Source organism: Patagioenas fasciata, chromosome 3 (assembly GCF_037038585.1).
Source record: "Patagioenas fasciata isolate bPatFas1 chromosome 3, bPatFas1.hap1, whole genome shotgun sequence".
Classification (NCBI taxonomy): domain Eukaryota; kingdom Metazoa; phylum Chordata; class Aves; order Columbiformes; family Columbidae; genus Patagioenas; species Patagioenas fasciata.
In genome coordinates, this window is record NC_092522.1 from 39,261,427 (window position 1) to 39,279,447 (window position 18,021).

The 18,021-nt window shown below is 54.6% G+C and overlaps 1 protein-coding gene across 2 annotated transcripts; it reads left to right on the top strand.

Annotated features, from left to right (window-relative positions):
* The first annotated feature begins 5,001 nt into the window (after positions 1-5,001).
* DLK2 (delta like non-canonical Notch ligand 2) lies at positions 5,002-17,837 on the top strand. Of its 2 annotated transcripts, none has more exons than XM_071806148.1 (6): positions 5,002-5,123; positions 10,356-10,457; positions 12,035-12,098; positions 14,042-14,172; positions 14,850-14,994; positions 15,533-17,837. In XM_071806148.1, exons 1-6 carry the CDS (start codon positions 5,051-5,053, stop codon positions 16,308-16,310), a joined length of 1,293 nt encoding a protein of 430 aa, XP_071662249.1. In that variant the 5' UTR covers positions 5,002-5,050; the 3' UTR covers positions 16,311-17,837. The 2 variants fall into 2 exon arrangements, with proteins under 2 accessions (XP_071662249.1, XP_065690617.1); XM_065834545.2 differs by lacking the exon at positions 5,002-5,123 and adding an exon at positions 8,050-8,190.
* Positions 17,838-18,021: the final 184 nt, after the last annotated feature.

An 18,021-nucleotide genomic window follows, 5' to 3' on the forward strand; every position in this document is an offset into this window, starting at 1 on the left:
CTTAGCAAACACTCGCTACCTCTGCTACTTCTCTGACTGCAGCTGCACAGAGGATTCCCCAGTAGACCTCAGCCAGGAAACCCTCAGAGGCAGAAGAGGTTTCATGTATGGGCTGAGCCCATCAAAACCAAAAAAGCTGAGACATATTTTGAGCAGAGCTTGCACTCTGGGATATGCTGGTACAAGAGGGCCCAAAACCAACAGCATCTCAGGAACAATAAGATTAGAGAAGCACAGCCAACCAGGGACAGCCAAGCAAGTCTGCAGATGCAGAATTGGACAGCCAAACACATCCTGCCAGAATGCCTGGAGCATGCACCTATGAGAAAAATACAACCCATCAGTAAAGCAGTTGCTAACAACACGCATGTGTACAATTCAGTCCATCTCGCCACACAAGAGTGAGTGTTGGGGCTCAATTTTAACATGAAGATGCAACCGTCAAAAAACTCCTGGAGTTTTTTCACAGGGAAACATTCTGCTGTCAGGATCCCCAGCAACAACAGCTGAATAAGAGAGCTGTACTGACCCATGCCAACCCAAAGTGCTGTTTGATGGGGCTGCCTAAAGGCACCCATTGCATTTGGGATATAATTTTGCTGGGTACTGCACAGAAAGACAAGCAGATACAATATCCTGCCCCCGAGGCTTGAATCTCTGAATCTCTTCAATCTGTCTGCCAATACAGGATGGAGGATGAGGGCAGAACTGGAGAACAATGACAGAAACCCACTGTTGCAGTACCCTGGTGCTTGGCACGGCTCTGAGGTTTCACGCCATCGTGGGGTTTGAGCAGAAAGGGATGCACAGCTCACAGTGGTATTTCAGATGTACATAGAGGCACTTGCGCCCAACCTGTATACTTGTTTAATACATTGCATATCAACACTTCCCCATTACAACTGCTGCTTATGCATGTTTTTTATATGTATAAAATTAGAATAAAATAAATAGATATCAGTGACCCCTACTGGCCATTTCTAACTGGTCATAAAAGAGTACAGCAACACCTGAATCTCGCCTCTTGCCCTGTCCCTGGTGCAGTGTTTTCTTGTGGGGCAGGGAACACAGAGCCTAGCAGCACTGAAGTTATACTCTCTGCACTTGCTTTGTGCCAGCTGCATCACTCCCAGGGGCAGGCAGCAGAAATTGGGTCCTTCTGGCCTCAAATATTTGGTTGTGGCATCCCACTCATCTCTCTGCTCACCGCCAGCTCCATGACACACCCAGTGAACCGATCCCACCTCCTGCACTGAGCCCTGCACAGGTGCCTCTCAATCTTACTCTGCTTGGCTCCAGGGCTCTCCAAGGGACCAGGTACTGGGCTGTGACCTTAAACAGGGTGTTCTGGCAGAAAAAGCCAGTTCCTGGTTGACACCCACACCGCGGTTACCACTGCTCCCCAGGGTGAGCTCCTTGTAGCAGTTGCACTCCAGCACTGCACAGCTTCTCCTCCCAGCAGCCTCGCCCAAGCCCCACCGATGCTTCCTTTTAAAGCCTTCCCCCAAAACGGGTGCTAAATCCAGCATGGGTGCTGCTGTGCAACAGAGTCCCATGCCGGCAGTTTAGCCTGGTGAAGGAGCGGAGAGACGTGGCACATGCGCCTGATGGGCAGGACGGCTGCTCTGATGCACAGCAAAAGCCCACGGGAGACAAAGGCTGGAGGCACGTTTTCAGCCTCAGACTGAGTCTCCAGGGGATCTGCCTCCCTTCCCCTTTGTCAAAACTTGTTTAGCTTGTCATGCTAATGAAGCGTTTGAAATGAACCGAGTTAAAAGTATGTGGAGAGGAAGGGGGAGGATGTCTCCACTGAGGACATGGAGAGGTGGCAGAGGGGTTAAGCATGATGCTGGTAGATAGGGCTTCATCCAGGTGTGGGGCAGAGTGCTCACCCACACATGAGAGGAGGACACTGCACACCAGGGTGTCAGGGACAGCATTTCACCAGGGTGCACAAATGGAGGAAGGTAGGACCTGATTCCCCAAGCTCACCGAGGGCAGAGCAAGGATTCGCAGGCTCTTTCAGGTACAGGCACGTGACGGTGTGTTGTCTCTCGAGGAGCCTTTCTGCGTGCCTGGCGCGTGTTTCCAGCTCTCAGAGACTTTTTTTGTGTGTGAAATTTGCCGCACTGCTCTCTCTGTGCAGCTCTCATTGTTTATAGGGATGGGTCCAGGCAGGCTGGGAAGGAATTACCTTTCCCTAGGACACACTTGGTGCTTGGCTGAGCACACTGCTTCCCTGCTTCACGGGAGCTGCTGAAGGCCAAGGAGCCAGTCAGTCTGCAATTAGCCTCCCCCGCCAACTCTGGTCCACAGCCCCTGGGGCTACTAATTACAGACTCCTCTGCGCCCAGGGTTCAAGCCTTTCTAAGCACAGGCCATAGTTTCTTAAAATGACCTTGAAATTCACTGCAACAGGCTATCCTGCCAGGTTTCTCTGCAAACGCCAAGATATGTCAACCTCTGTAAATACCCAGGAGCAAGCTCAGAGGCAAGCACCGAGGAAGTGCAAAACATTTGCTTCAGGAGGCTCCCATTAAATGCTTGCATGCTCCCAGTGAAATGAGGAGGTTTCATTGCTAGAGCTGCCAGCTGGAAAGGGAAAGGGAGAGGAGCATGGCTGAAGGTGGGTTTCGAAGCAACCCCAGGTGTGTGCCAGCAAACGGAAAGCCTGGCAGACATCTTCCCGCTCCAGTCCTTCCAGACCTCTTCCCGGCAGCAGGAGGTGGGAGGGGGAATGGGTACAACCCCTGAAGTCTGTGCCCTTGGGAGAGCCCTGACATTAGCTGTCAAGCACGTAAGGGGAAGCCAGAAATCACAGGGCAAAACAAGATCCTACACCTTCTTAATGAACTCATGGTGGTTTTTTGAAGGGGAATTACTCAATTTTTTTGAGTTGTGGGGACACAAGGTAAAACATCTTTTCTCTAGCCACCTTCCATATGTACTTCTGTCTCTTTCCCTCTCTCTTCAAGTCTGATTCCTCTTGCCTCCAGTATTTAAAATTTATTTTGTTCTGGTTTGTTTTTTTCCTGATGGCTCTGTCCTGTCTTGGATAGAAGTACTGAAGGTGAACTCAGCAAATCTGTATCTGAAAATAATGTGCAACTTAGGCTTACTTTTCCAGCTCCTTGCAGCAGGTTTGGAAGCTGCCAGGTACTGAACTCAAATCCACTACAACGACACATGCACTCTCCTGCACCCGAAGGATCTGTTTTAGTGGAGCAGCCCAGCAGACAGATTTTAGGTAATCCAACAGAATAGCTGCCTGGAGCCCAGCGCAGATAGCAGCAGCCCAGATGGTGAGGGACTCCCCACAGCTGGCTTGGAGTGGAGGAGCTGGCAGTCAGGGGCATGGATGGAAGCAAACACTTGGCTCTCAACACATGGGAATCACCTCTCCAGGACATCTCACAGGCACCATTGGAGCATCCATACAGTCCATCCCCTCTTGGTCTTGGTGATGAGAAATATGTCAGGCCACCCCTCTGTCCAGTGGGTATATGTGGATGATGCCTCCTTGTGCCCAGCATCCTCCTCTCCCAGAGCCAGGTCTGCGTGGCTCAACCGAAGGTACAAACATTGCTTTGCAGAAAATTACTGAAGAATCTGCCCTTGTGGAAAGCTGTTCCTTACTCCATGGCTCATCTTCAGTGCCCTGGAGCAAGAGGGTTTACAGCTCTTTGGAGTTTGTTCCTATCTACATAAATGTCTTGTCATTTTTTAAATGAATGCCTTTTCTTGTTACCCAGTGGCAATGAGTCCCCTGGATCATCAGTGTTCAGGATAAATATGATCCTTCCTGTCATTCTTTTTGACTGCACTTATTTCTGATTTTGCTCTGTGTCTTGGCAGACTGCAAAGGATGCAAATAAAGGAGGCTCGTACCAAGCCTAGACAGTGTTCCCAGGGACGCCAGGGTCATGGGGAATGTGACACTGGGCTTGGGCAGCATTCCTGGAGGCTTTGGGAAAACACAAAACACATCCTGGGATAGCCCAGGGTAGCTACCCTTAATGCATTACTGCAACAGAGGAGGGTGAAGCCCAGAGCAGCTCCCACTGAGGCACCCCTTGCAGAGCCACCAGGCTAAGGGAATTAGGTACTTCCCTCCCCAGTGCCATCTCTGGTGGCCTTAACCACCAGACCTAGGAAGGTTTGAAGGACTTTTAGAGGCTAAACTGTACTTTTGCCATCAGAGAGTGAAACGTACGGCAGGGCGACACAGGATGGATTCATCCAGACCACATCTTGGCCTTTTCTCCATCAGTCCCCAGATCTGCTACCAGTCCCGCTGTTGAGTGTATGAATTGTTGTCTCTCAACCCAGCCACGCTCCACAGAGTGGCAGATCATCAAGAGGGTGCAAACTGGGAGGGAAGAGCCAAGAGGTTTTCCACCTTCGACCTTCACCCTCTCCCTTACTTCTCTTTCGCCCACCCCCTCCACTTCCCCACTGCAGGCACAAACACCTACTGCCCATGGAAGCTATTTCTAAGCAATCCCGGGCATCTGGGGAATGAAGCTTTGAACAAATATCGGAGCGTGCGTGTGTAGTGAGCACACACACACACACATACGCACAGCCACGGTGCTGCCGCAGAGTCAAATATAGACCTTGGGGAAGGGGAAACAATGGCCGGGGTTGGGTTACATGGCTGCAGGGCCAGCGAGCTGCTGATGTTTGTTGTGGGCTGGGGTGGAATGGGAAAAGCAAGGGGGGTTGGTATGGGGGAGAACATTTGTTTTAACACAGAGCCCCTGGGCTGGTGGCATGCGTAAGGCAGAGAGGATGACCTGAAGTGAGAGCTGTGGGAGAGGGTGATCATTTGAGTTGGCAGCTCAGAGGTGTTTGAGGTCTTTCTCCAGCTGGTTTGTGCGGCTCCTCTGCCTCCCTCAAGGGATTAGAGTGGGCAGGAAGGGGTGAGTTTCTCCAGGCTTCTGCACAGGGAAGAGTTTCTCTCTCTCCTTGCTCTGGGGAAGGCTCCTCTGTGGAGGAGAAGAGGCAACATCACCTGTTACCTCAGCCCAGCATCTGCTCCTTGCCCCTGATGTCCGGCTGCCTCCAAGGTGCAGGTTCCAGACATCGGAAGAAAGGGAAGCAGCTCCAGCTGGTTTTGACAGGTAATTCCTCCCTCTGGCTGGGAGCGGTGATGGTGCATTGGGAGGAGGGCAGGGGAGGGAGCCTGCGGCTGCCACACATTGAGGGGGAGACTGTGGTGACAGGTCATTCTTGTTCTCACTCCAGGTCCCTGCTTTGTGGGATTTCCTTCAGTAGACAGAAAAGCAGTGGAGGGACTCTTATGGCTAGGAAAATATCCTTCCTAATTCTGACCCAGCAGCTGTTCCATCCGAGACGCCTCTAGGGATGGTATGGCAGGGATCAGAGCCCAGTAGAGCAGGGTCTAAGCCAAGTCCAGGAATCTCCTCCCCAATGCCTATTTCTTGGGTCTGCAAGTACATCTCCTCTGCTTGAATCACCCTGGGCACCTCAGGGACTGCCAGGGCAAGCCTGGGAGTCAGGAATGTGCCCAGGGACAGGACAGGAGCCCTTTAGTGCTGAGGAAGGAGCACACCCAAGGTCTGCAGTGCTTGGGGTTCCCTTCTGGTCCATTCTCCCTCCTCTGTACCCACCTTTTTTACTCCATTCCATCCCTGCCTGCTTCTGTCTGTGATACTCACATGCAAAACCAAACCTCAAACTCCAAACCTCATTTCCTCAAATATGCCCATTTCACCCCCTGTGAAATCCCAGCCTGGTTTCCATTCCACATTCCACTGCCTCAGTGTTCAAATCTCCAGCAACCAACTTTACCTCCTCTGCCCTGACAGCCCTCACTCCACGCCATGGGTCTCACTTCTGAGAAAAGCGGCACTCAGAGAACCGTGTGTCCTGCTCCACTGACTGCAACCTAATCCTGTGTCCCTCTGCCACAGCGCTCATGTTGTGGATACAGATACTTACAGATATCAACATGTGCAGGGACCACTCTGCAAGCATTCTTTTACCTGCTCATTAAAATGCACACACAGCATCCAGGGGGTTTTCTTAAGCATGTTTAACCAAGTGAGGGTTAAGAGCACCCAGGCACTGTTGTACAATGGCGTTGCAGAACAGTATGGTCAGGACCAGGGCAGATCCCACAGAAGAATGCGAGAGCAGGTGAGGGTGTTGCAGGAGTTAATGTTGTATCTGAGACAGTTGGTGTAAGCAGTAGGATTGCAAGGTGGAGGTGAGGGTGAGGCTGTGCAGCCTACGCTCAATGTTGGAGGTGTCACCAGTAAAATATCGGCCTTCAATCATGTCTGGCAGGGCAAAGAGTGCAAGACAGGGTGTTTGTGCGGGTCAGAGGAGAAAGGTGGATTCTCCCAGGTCCTGGAGCAGCAGTGGCTGAAGGAGGGGCTGTCTGCTTTTTATACAAGCACCAGGAGCTTTACCCTCAGCCTCCTTCTCTCCCTTTTGCTGCAAGCCCTGGATATGATATGAACTAAGACCTCAGAAGCAGGCTGAACTTGACATGAAGGAATGGGGGGACAAATAGATGGGACCGCAGGAAGCATCTCAGAACAGAGCTGGTGCATACCTGTCCCATAAGTATCCAAGAAGCTGACAAAGCAGCCTGAGCAGCAGGAGGTTTGGACCTCTCTGGCCCTCAGGGACCCTGGAGCAGTTGTGTAGGGTGATGGAGGTAGAGGGAGGCAGGCAAGGAAAGGAACGGTGCTCCTGGCCAACAGGAGAGCAGGAAAGAGGCAGGAAGAAGGCAGCTCCTGCAACAGTGGGCATGGTGGGAGGCTCCCATCTTATTGCTCAGTAGGGTTGTGTTGTCCAGACCTGCCGAGGACGGAGCAAGCAGGGGTCCACAGCCAGAGCCAGCAGAGAGCTGGGCTTTGATGGGGATGCTAGTTGTTGAGCTGTCCTGGGACACCGGGGCCTGCAGTGCCACCCACAGCTGCTGCAGGGTGCATGGTGCTGATGGGGCTGTCAGGAATCACAGTGGGCCAGGGGGACTGGAGAAGGTGAGAATAGGAATGGGGTGAGCTTTGTCTGGTGAGATGAGGAGATAGAATGTGGAAGCATCCCATATAAGTGCCAGGAGCATGTAGTTCTTCTTCATTCCTAGCAAAACTTGTGGGGAACAGGGATAGAAGACAGCTGGCTGAACTGAATTTGTAATCCCATTAAGGATTGCTGGGACCTTTGAAGGTGACAGATACGGTCTTGTTAAGTAGCAGAAAGTCTGTGCAGGATGAGGAGTGGGCAGATGTTGCTCCTGATGACATGACAGCCTAGCACCTCTCCCAGGGTCATCTTGCTGTTCACCAAGGTGCTGATGTCCACGGCTATGAGCAGCAGCGAGAGAGATGCTGGGGACCACAGCTTCACTGGATGGCTTATTTCTTGTGGGATTACTGCCCCACGTTGCACCTCTGCTTTAGGATGGGGCTTCTTAACCCTACAGTTTGCCAGAAGAGGTGTGTTAAGTGGCCCCTTAAGCTGTCAGGGAGGGGCTGCAGGAGGCGTTTTTGCTTATTTTGGGTGATCTGAGCCAAGTGAGGGCTTGGATCATCCCGCATCTATTTCTGAGAGAGGACTGGGCTGTGAGGTGTAGGTGCCTCACGGGAGGCCCCCAGCAGCGGGCGGGGGCCGAGCCTTGCCCCTACCCACGCGTGTGTGTGCAACCGCGAGGGGGTCGAGTGCTGCAGCCCCCCGAGCCCTGGATGGGAGTCTCCCCAGCAGGGCCGCGCCCCGAGGGGGCACCCCCAGTACGGGGCTCCCCTCCGACTCTACGAACCGATCGTGGGGGACTGGACCGGTGACCCCTCGCAAATGCAGCCCCCGCGGAGCGGGCGGGCCCGCGTGGGGCTGTGCCGCGCCCCCCCCCGCCCCCCGGCGGCGGGAGCAGGGCAGGGGTGAGCGGGCAGGGCGGGCCGGGCCGGGGGCTGCCTGCGGTTTGGGGCGGCGGGAGGCGGGATGTCCCGGGGAGGGAGCGGGGATGTGCAGGCACACGCAGCCGCTGGCAGGCGGCCGGGGCTGCACGGCGGCGGCGGCGGGCGGAGCGGCGCGGCACACGCGGCGGCGGCAGCTCCCTCCGCAGCCCCGCGCCTCCCAGCCCCGCCGCCGCCGCGCCGGGCATGGCCGCCCCCCGCCGCCGCGCCTCGCGATAGCCTCACGACCCGCCGCGTCGCCGAGGTGAGCAGGGGGACTGGAGAATGGGAACAGAGCGCAGCGGGGACCCGCAGCCCCCTCCGGGGCCCCCCTCCGCCGCCGCAGCCGCCCTGGCCGCAGGGGGACCGGCGGGGCCGTGGCGGTGCGGGGCTCCGTGGAGCGTCCTCTCCTGCCGGTCGGGAGGTGGGGGAAAGGCGGGCACCCCCTCGGCCGTGTCTCTCTGGGTTTTGGGGTGGTCTCGGCGCCGCGGGAAGGGTGCGGGCAGGAGGGGCGAGCCGCAGCGGCGCGACATCCTCTGTGTCCCCACCCCTGCCCCTAGACCCCCAGTCTGATGGGGTCCCTGCTAGCCCCAAGTCTAGAGAGCAGTGCCCGATAGCTCCCCTTCTGAGGTTGTCCCTGGTAGCCCCCAGCTGTACGAAGGTGCCTCATACCTCCGAGGGCAGGTTAATAGCTCCTACGGAGGTCCCTAACGTCCCGCAGCCGGGGTAGGTTGGTAGCCCCCAGCCCGGCCAAGCCGTAGAGAAGGAGTAGGACAGACTGAGCTCCCTCCCCTGTGTCTCTGTGACCCAGAGCCAGGCCTGCCCTGGTGCTGGTCACACCTCCCTTGGACACCAGCTGCCCCCCAGGATGCGTCCTGCACATTTCCAGGGTCCAAGGTGACCCCTGGGTGAGCGCTGGGAGCAGCACCCCTGAAACGGCTACACCAGGAGGTCTGAGAGCCTGCACCTCAAGTGAGGGGGCTGTGAGGAGCTGTGAGGGAAACAACCTTTGCAATGACATGTGGTCAGAGGCTGAGCTTCTCACAGCCCTGAAAGAACAGAACACTGACCTCTCAGCCCTAAATTATTTCATAAGTTTCATAGGAATTGCTTCACTCTCCCCTGAAATGCAGCAGCTCTTTGCCACTGCCCAGCATTTTGGGACAGGAGGCGAAGGAGGGTCCTGTGAGCATGGTGACAAGGGGGCCATGTGGAGGGAGTTTGCAGCGGTTCACACTGAGGTTTGGCTGGAGCGGTGACAGTAACACCCGGTAGCCCCTCTGAAAATGCTGCATCCTTTTGAAGATCATGGTTTGTTTGCTGGAGAGATGCTTTGAGATACATCATTTCTTTTTGTGGGATATTTTGTCTGGTCCATGCAGGTGAAGTCCTTAGCAGGGACCCCAAAACCTCTTCCTGCAATGCATGACTACATGTGGGTGGTAGGACTTCTCTCTCCATCTGAGTAGTCTTTCATGCAACTATTGACTCAATGCTACCTTCCCAAGCTAAAGAGTCAAGCTGAGCATGGAATGGACCCTGTCCATTACACCCACGCAGATTAATGGAGTCTGCCCCATACCTTCATCACTCTTGTAGCAGAACTGTTTAACCCCTCCCATCTCATTATAGTAATATATTTATGATATCACCCTCGAATTTCCTGCCCTTAATAACCCCAGAAGGCTGGGAGGGAATTAAGTGTTTTTAGAAAGCATTTGATGTTACTTCAAGAGGGCAGGAGGCGGTCGGAAAATAGATGGGTGCAGGAACCCTGGGCTGACAGGGCTCTCTGCAGGACAGCCGAGGAAAAGGACCGTACCTAGCGAGAGGTACATGTTTGCCTTTCCTAGCTGGGGCTACAGCTGAGGTTTAGTGCCTATCACTTCACTCCCTTAGAGTGAAAGCTGCTGCCATTTACCACCTGCTCATCTGCTAGATCTACTGGACTCCTTGCCCTCCTGAAGGGCTTGAAAAGCAGCCCAGGTGCTGTAAAAAGACTCAGCCCATCTATTTCTTTGAACAGACACTGCAGGGATCTGAAAGATTAATCTTCTCAGACCTAGGGAGAAAAAATGAAGGTCCCCACAGCTGGATTGGTGTTTCTAGAGGCTTCTGCTCTCTTGACAGCAGCTAGCAGGGTCAGGGGCTCTGAGATGCAGAGTAACAGCCTGAGCTATTACACACTCAGGATTGAGTGTGCTCTGTTCTCCTGTAGGTGCATTTTAAAGGGCTTTTTGATTCTTAGTGCTCCAACGTTGCCTTAGAGGACGGAGCCTGGAAGGACAGAGAAGAGTGAGGTGACAAGTCCGTACAAAACTGAATGTTTAAACTCAAAACTGCCAGGTAGCAGAGAGGAAGGGATGCGTGAAATGAAGCTGCTGTGTGAGCCAGGGGATTTTTCTGAGCTTGCTCTTTTTCAATCTGTAGGTGTTCATCTCGGTGGGGCCACACTGACCATGCTCAGGAGCTTGTGTCTCCAGCTCATGTCCTTGGTTTGGATCCTCTTGGCCCATCACCAGCTTGCCCAAGGTGAGTCTTTGTAGACATGGGTCCTTCTGTCTTAATCCATCTTTCCAAACCTGTCCTTGGCACTGCTGAAGTCTCCTCAGTTCTCCATGCAAAATAGAGCTGGACTTATCTGGAAGACCAGAAAATGCTGCTCAATCATCTGGCAGCTGCAGAAACCCCTGCTTTGGTGCCCATGGGGGTGGTGGTGCCTGAGCAGACTGAAAGTTAGGGGCCCTGCTGCTCTATCTCTTGCAGTTAGGGCGAATGAGTCACTGAGCTGATGAGCCCGTTCAAAGGGACATAGTGAGGGGGAAAAAAGATCCCAAAACTGAATAGCTAATCCTGGATCTTGTGAGACAAAATCTCTTCCCAAAGATTAGTTTGCTCTCCCCCTGCTCTGGATAAGCAATTAATTCCCAAAGCCATCTGCCAGGAGAGACGGTTACAAATAGGAAAAATGACAATATCCAGGCTTGGGCTGAGCAGTCCCAGGATCCTGCTCTAGCTCTGTCATGGCTTGTTTTGGGAGGCCCTTATCCCAAGCTGCCTCACTGCAGCAAAAACATGTGCATGTAGATGAGGGATTTCTCCCCCTGCTTGCTCCCTAGGCAGTGCATTGCACGATTTGGGTAAAGCCTGAGCACACCTCTGGGCACAAAGGCTTTAACCTACCCTGATCCAGGATGGAGGATCTCAGGAAAGAGCGTTGATCTCTTGAGCCTGGCCTGGGATCATGCTGGACTGCTAGAGAAACCCCTTGTCTCCTGACATTTGCCCTGGCTCTTCTGCCCATGCAGCTGGAGCAAGCCAGCTCCCTGTGGGGCTAAGATGCAAGCCGGTGATGGGGGAGAGGGGAAGATGGAGATGAATGGGGGTACCTGGCTGGAGAAAGCAAGCCAGTACTGAGAGAGGTATGAGAAGTGGCACGATGAGGCCGTGGCTCAGTTACAGCTTCTGCAGCCTTTAAATAAATAAACAGAACTGGATACTTGGCCCTTTGTGATGCCCATTCCTGCCTCCCCGTGATGGAGGGGGAGTGCTGGCAGCTGGGTCCTGGTGGAGGGCAGGACCCCCACCAGAACTCTCCATGCCAATAGCTGTCCCTGGGCCTGAGGGCATCTTGGGAGATAAAGAGGGTCCATCCTCAGTCCCTTTCTGCCACTTGCAGTAGCTGGTCTTGAGCTTTCCCACTGTGCTTGTCACACAGTCATGGGATTAGGGTCCCAGGTGAGTCAGGCCCTATTGCACAGGTTGCCTTAATGCACAGGCAACCCCAGCTTTTGCCCAGAAGGGCCCAAAGTCTAAAGGAGGCTGCAGGAGAAGGGGTGGGAGGGATGATCAGAGACCAGGTAGTTTTAAAGTGGGGTCCCATTTCTCAAAAAGGGCAGTGTTATCATTGCTTGGGTGACTGCAAAATCTTCATCTTGTGTGGCAACCAGCCATTGAAAGGAAGGTCCCCCACCTTACAGTTCTGGGGCATGGCAGGCTGAGTGCTTAGGAAGGAAAAAATAAAGCCGTGAGCCAGCAGGACTGTGTGCAGATCTGGAGTCATTTACGGTCTCTGCTTAACCTAACTCCGCCTGTCTCCTGCCTTGTAGGTGATGACTGCAGCGAGCGCTGTAATCTCGCCCATGGCGGCTGTGACCAGGATGGGAAGTGCAGGTACTTGTCTGTGGCTCCCGGCTCCTGCTGCCCCTGGCCATAGCTGCTCTCCCTCCCTTGATGCTGCATCCTCAGTGCCTGCATCCCTGCCCCAAGCTGAAGCACCGGGAGTTGACTCTGCTCCCTTTTTACCCAGTGGGAGATTTTGATCACTCAGCCCCTTGCAGATCCCCTCCAGCCTTTGCTCCAGTGCTTCCAGGGTCCGCCCCACTGTGCACTGACCAATGTCATTCTGCTGAGCCCTTTTTGTCTAGAAGGGAGCATGGGACAGCCCTGCCATGCCTGACTGATGGAAGGGAGCCTTCAGGCTCAGATATGATGGAGAAAGTCATCAGGCAGCAGTGCGGGCCTGGGGGACAGCCAGCATGCTTGGCCTCCTTGCTGTTTAAGGTGGGGATGTTCTCCCTGGGGGTGTGGAAAAGAACTGCTGATGTGCATGTAGATGTCTGAGGGCATCTAGGGTCCTCTCTGAGAAGCCTGGGCTGCATGGGGATCTCCATGTGTTTTCATAAAGGGTTTGCCAGCAAGTTGGGGCCACCTCTGTCCCACAGCAGGAGTGCACACGTGTTCCCACGTGTCCCATCTCCAGCTGGTGCCCAGTTCCTGCAGGGGCAAGGCTCAGAGCCTGACCTTGTACTTCAGCCCAAGAAGCAGCCCTGTGGCTGCCCTGGGATGCCACAGCCCTGGACGCTGCCTCTTGTCCCACCACAGGGCTGCCCAGAGTCACTGTCCCACAGGGCGGCCCTGGGAGGAGCAGGCTGCTACGGGCTGGCCTGGACACCTGTGTTGTAAGGGGACAAACTGCCCACCACTGCCCTGTCCCCCACTGGGACATGCTCAGTCCCCTTTCATAGCACAGCCCCCAGCATCACACCACGCCTGGGCCATTCGTTCTTGCCTAATGGAGCAGACATGACAGTGGTGACCATAACCACATTGACTGCTGCATCAGGAGCATTCAGCTCTGTTTTTGCTGGGTCCTTGGTTGCAGCTGCAAGGAGCTTGCTCCTCCCTGAGCCCTTTCAGTGGCTGTGGCTGGTTGGGGGAGCTGAGTGCTGCAAAGTCCTGGCCAGAGTTGCTACACCTCCCTATGGGGCAGACAGCCCAGCTGCAGGTTTCTCTGGTGAAGGCATATGTGAGTTGCGGCTCCAGATTTCAGATGTTCAGCCGCTTGGCAGTACCCCATTGAAATAATCTCCAACTCAGGGAGACTTGGCTGTTCTCACCTTGCTGTCACTTGCTTTCCCCCTTGGAGCTGGCAGGTCTGAGGGAAGCCTCTAGACCAACACGGTTTGGCTTTACTTGGCCATCAACACTGCCCTGCTCTTCTGCGGCCAGGAGGCATGGTGTCCACTGCGGATTTTCCCACCACACTGCCCTTGTGAGCTGGCTGATAAGCCTGCTCCATATGCCAGCCACAGCAAGCAAGGTTTTGCAGCTGGATTATGGTTCACTTCAGACAAAAAAAGACACACGTTATAATGCAAAGGGGTGCAATGAAACATGTGGGTCTTGGGGGCCTCTTGTCCCTTTCCCTCAGGGAGTTCAGAGTTAGGGATGGGGCTTTTCTCTGCCCATCAGAGTGGCTGTGCAATGGGGAAGGTGCAGCAATTGCTGAGCTATAGCAGTGGTATATACAGAGTGGTTCGTTGAGATGAGCAGTGGGATGTGGGCAGTAAAAGCAAAGCTTCTGAGCTCCGATTCTGCCCCTGACCCTCCCTGGCTGCAGAGGATGAGTCTGCTCCCGCTCTGTCCACTTGCTTCCTTGGGAAGAGGAGATACCAGCACTGACCTCTGGAGAAGGGAGCCAGTAGGTTCATGGGGGGCTTTGGGAGGGTTTCCCAGCACCACTGTACCTGTGGCAAGACTGCATGGCAAGCTTTGAGCTTTTTTGCTGCCCCTGCTTGGGTTTTATCATGCTGCCATGCCCTGTCCTCCTGCAGGTGTGATCCAGGCTGGGAGGGCGAGTACTGCGAGGACTGTGTGCGAATGCCGGGGTGTCTCCATGGGACTTGCCACCAGCCTTGGCAGTGCATCTGTCACCCTGGCTGGGCTGGGAAGTTCTGTGACAAAGGTGAGTCATGCGCAGGACACGCCAGCCTCTGGTGTTGAAGACAGAAGCTCAGTACACCCTGCATGGCTGACTGAGCCGGCACAGCCAGAAGCCACCTGGGTGATGCCTCCTGGGCCGCTCAGGAGATGAGATGTTGCCCAGCTACTGCAGCTGGGATGATCCCCTTCCTACAGAAGAGATAAGGCTGCTGGCACCCGCTCCCCGACTGCATGGCAAGAGCTGCCATGATACGGGCCAGCTTCAGGAGTTGGAGCAGATTAATTCATTGCCTTTCCACTCCGTGCCGGTGCTCCAAGCAGCACCTCCAGCTTCCCCTGGGTCTTCCTGCCCTCAGCAGGTGGCCAGTGGACTCCCCTCCTCCGGCTGCCCTCCGATGCAGCTCCTCTGTGCCACAAGGTCTGCACTGGCTGAACAGACGGTGCGCACAACATCTTCACACTGAGCAAATTTGCAGGACAATTTGCTTTCTCTGCACCCCCTAGTCTGTGCATTTGTGGGCTGTAGCTGGGAGGCACCAAGTAGGTGCTGCACTTCTATTGCTGCAAGTGCCCATTGGCAGGGAAGCAGAAGCTCCTGCCATTTCTCCATCCCCACTGGGTTGGATGGGCTGTGTGGGAACTGAATTGGCCACATCGCCCCTCATTTTGGCTAATTCCCACCTTTTTCTTTCCCCTCAGACATACACATCTGCGAACGCCAGTCCCCATGCCAGAACGGGGCTCAGTGCATCTACGACCGAGATGGGGAATATTCCTGCCTGTGTCCAGAAGGCTTCCATGGGAAGGACTGTGGGATGAAGACAGGGCCATGTGAGAAGGCAGGGTGAGACATGGCAGTGGGACCAGTGAGATTACAGACAGCATTAGCTTTGGGTCACACGCTGCCAAGCGGTGGCTCAGCTTGGCTCATTATCCGTGGATTCCCATGTGCTAATGGATTTAAGCCAAAACCATCTTTGGCTTTGGTTTAGCTGTGTGCACTGCACAGTCCCACTGGGACAAGGTCTTTGTTGCAATTTGAACAGATTTCCATCCCTTACTGCTGTAGATGTGATGAGGTGACACCTGTCATGGCTTTGGGGAGAATCAGGAAGGCACATTTCCTCTTTAGATTTGGCTGAAGACCCTCCCTGGTGGGTGGTGGACCTGTGCAGAGCCACAGCCTTTGAGGAGGTCCCACAGCCTCTCATTAGGAGATATGGAAACTCTTGCCCAGTCTTCTCCTTGAGATAGCTGCCCCATGGTGAGAGCTGGTGCTGGACCAACTGGCCATGCGAGCAGCTGTGTATTTACCTTCCTAGGATGGGGGATCTTCTGCTCGATCTCCAGGGCCATGACCTGTCCTTGCTCTCTCCACTCAGGTCTCCATGCAAGAATGGGGGGCAGTGTCAAGATGACAACGGCTTTGCCAGCAACTTCACCTGCCGGTGCCTTGCTGGCTTTGTGGGGGCTCTCTGTGAGAACGATGTGGATGACTGTCTGATGCGTCCCTGTGCCAACGGTGCTACCTGCCACGATGGGATCAACCGCTTCACCTGCCAGTGCCAGGTGGGCTTTGAAGGACGTTTCTGCACCATCAACATCAACGACTGCGCCAGCCAGCCGTGCAAAAATGGGGCAAAGTGCTACGACCGCATCAATGACTATGACTGCTTGTGTCCCGACCGTTTTACTGGCAAAACCTGCGAGATCCCTGTCCCTGCGCCCACCTGGGCTCCCCACTACTACCCTGCGAACCATGAGAACGGTGGGGTGGTGAAAAGCACCACCAGCGAGACGCCAGGGGTGACACAGCCAGAGCCTGTCAGGACTGTGGTCACGGGGCGGCGTGTGGCCAACCACAGTGAGAAAGAGCCGGGGGGAGGGTTATTGAAAATCTCTGTGAAGGAGGTGGTGACCCAAAGGGACTCAGGACTGAGTGAAGCCCAGCTGGTGATGGTGCTGGTGTTTGGGGTGCTGACAGCAGCATTGGTCCTCATCACTGTCCTGCTAATGCTGAGGAACTGGCACAGGGGTCGTCAGAGGTCGAACTGGTGCCAAAGCCCTTCGCAGGCTGCAAGGAAACTCCAAGATCAGGAATGTCAGGTGGGCATGCTCAACACCATTCTCATTGAGCCCAGGAAGACAACGGAGCTGTGAGCTGTGGGGACTTGGAGCTGGGCCCTGGCAGGTCGTTGTGCTGGCAAACCGCTCGAACTGCACCCTGGGGAGTGGCGCCGGCACAAGCCGGGCGGCGGAGAACGGCTCCCAGGGCAGCAAAAACATCAAAGAAAGTCCAGGGTGTCAAGCATTGGTGCAGTGGCCCCACCTGGGTCTGAGCTGTCTCCTGCCTAGCCGGTGCAGCCGGCACCCATGGGCATCCAAAATCAGGGCTGCATTGGGCCAGCCATGCAGGGGAGCGGCCATTGTGGCAGCCCACACCGTGCAGAATCAGCACTACCTGACACGCGCTGACGTGAGCTCTCAAAACGGGACGGGTGGTGCTGGAGGAGGGCAGAGCCTTTGTGCAAGCCCATATTCTGCCAGGCCCTGTGTAACTCCTCTCTGTGACTACTGGAAGGGTCTTTGTCCTCATTTCCACTGGTGTTGGGATGTTTCTTCTGGGGCCTTCAAAACGGTTGTGGCCACAGGGGTCTCTGTGCCCTGGTACTGGATGGAGTGGCTCCTGGCTGTTTCTAGAGGCTGCAGTTTCAGATGCCATGTCCTTAAGGAGCAAGGAGATACCTTCACTCCCTGGCCTTGTGATTCTGTGAGCCAGTTTGAAGAGACTCTGGAGATCATTTGGGGTCTCCTCATGCCCTTCTTCTGCCCTGGTTGATGCCCCCTCCTCTTACTGTCAAACTTGGCATTACAAACACATTCTGTACTTTCCTCCTGATGATCCAGGGGTCTTCTCCCCCAGCTTACCGAGCCATCCTTTCTGGCCTGGTCACAAATGACAAAGCTCTTTCCCCTCTCCAGTGTGCACTTCTGCTTCGTTGTTTGCTGATGGGGAGGAGCACAGCCTGCTCCCCTCTGGGGTCCTCAGGGCTTTAGCTGGTTGTTCTCATATGTGAAACTGGAGATGGACAAGACTGGAGATGTGCTGCAGCTGGTTCAGGAGCAATACAAGATCCAGATGCTCCTTTCCTCTCCCAGTCACTTCGAGGCAGACAGCTGGGACTAACCTCAAATCAACCATTCTAGTGTTTCTTGATAAAACAAAGGCTGAGCTCCGCACAGTGGATGTGAGGAAAGGCTACCGAGCCTGGGATGACCATAGGAAGCAGACCTGGTACTGCCTGCTCCAGCATTTCTAAAACACAGCTACGAGGCAGTAGATGGCCAAGTCACCTCACCTTTGTACTAGGTCTGCTCCTGCCTGTGCTGGCCCAGTGTGCAGCAATCAGTGTGTCTCTGCCAGGGCCAGGGTTTTCTATGCCTCCTTCTGGGCACAGAGGGCTAAGCAGTGGGGTAAAAACCCTGCAACCCAACCCCTGCTACTGGCCTGTAGGGTTGCGGAGCTGAGTTCAAGATGGTGTGAAGGGAGCAGACAGAGAGAGGAGTGAGCACTCAGCCAGGAGGGAGAACTGGGAGAGGGGACTGGGGCTTCATCAGAAAGATTATTTTTTTAAATACATGGATGATGTACCTTTATCAAATAAAACAAATATAAGCCGAGAAAAAGTGTATCAGAGAATCATAAAATAACTTAGTTTGGAAGGGACCTCTGGACACCAACCTCCTGCTCTCAGCAGTTCCAATTAGATCAGGTTGCTCAGCTACTTGTTCTGGATGAGTATCTCCATCACTTCCCTCAAAAATACAAAGCCAGACTGTGGCTCAGGACTTGTTCTGCCCCATGCTCTGG

Bases quoted from the DNA above. Each gene is read 5' to 3' on its own strand.
- DLK2 (XM_071806148.1), top strand. From the start codon at position 5,051: ATGTCCGGCTGCCTCCAAGGTGCAGGTTCCAGACATCGGAAGAAAGGG. The intron at 5,124-10,355 runs GTAATTCCTCCC...TTCAATCTGTAG, and splicing joins GCTCCAGCTGGTTTTGACAG to GTGTTCATCTCGGTGGGGCC. The intron at 14,995-15,532 runs GTGAGACATGGC...CTCTCCACTCAG, and splicing joins GGGCCATGTGAGAAGGCAGG to GTCTCCATGCAAGAATGGGG.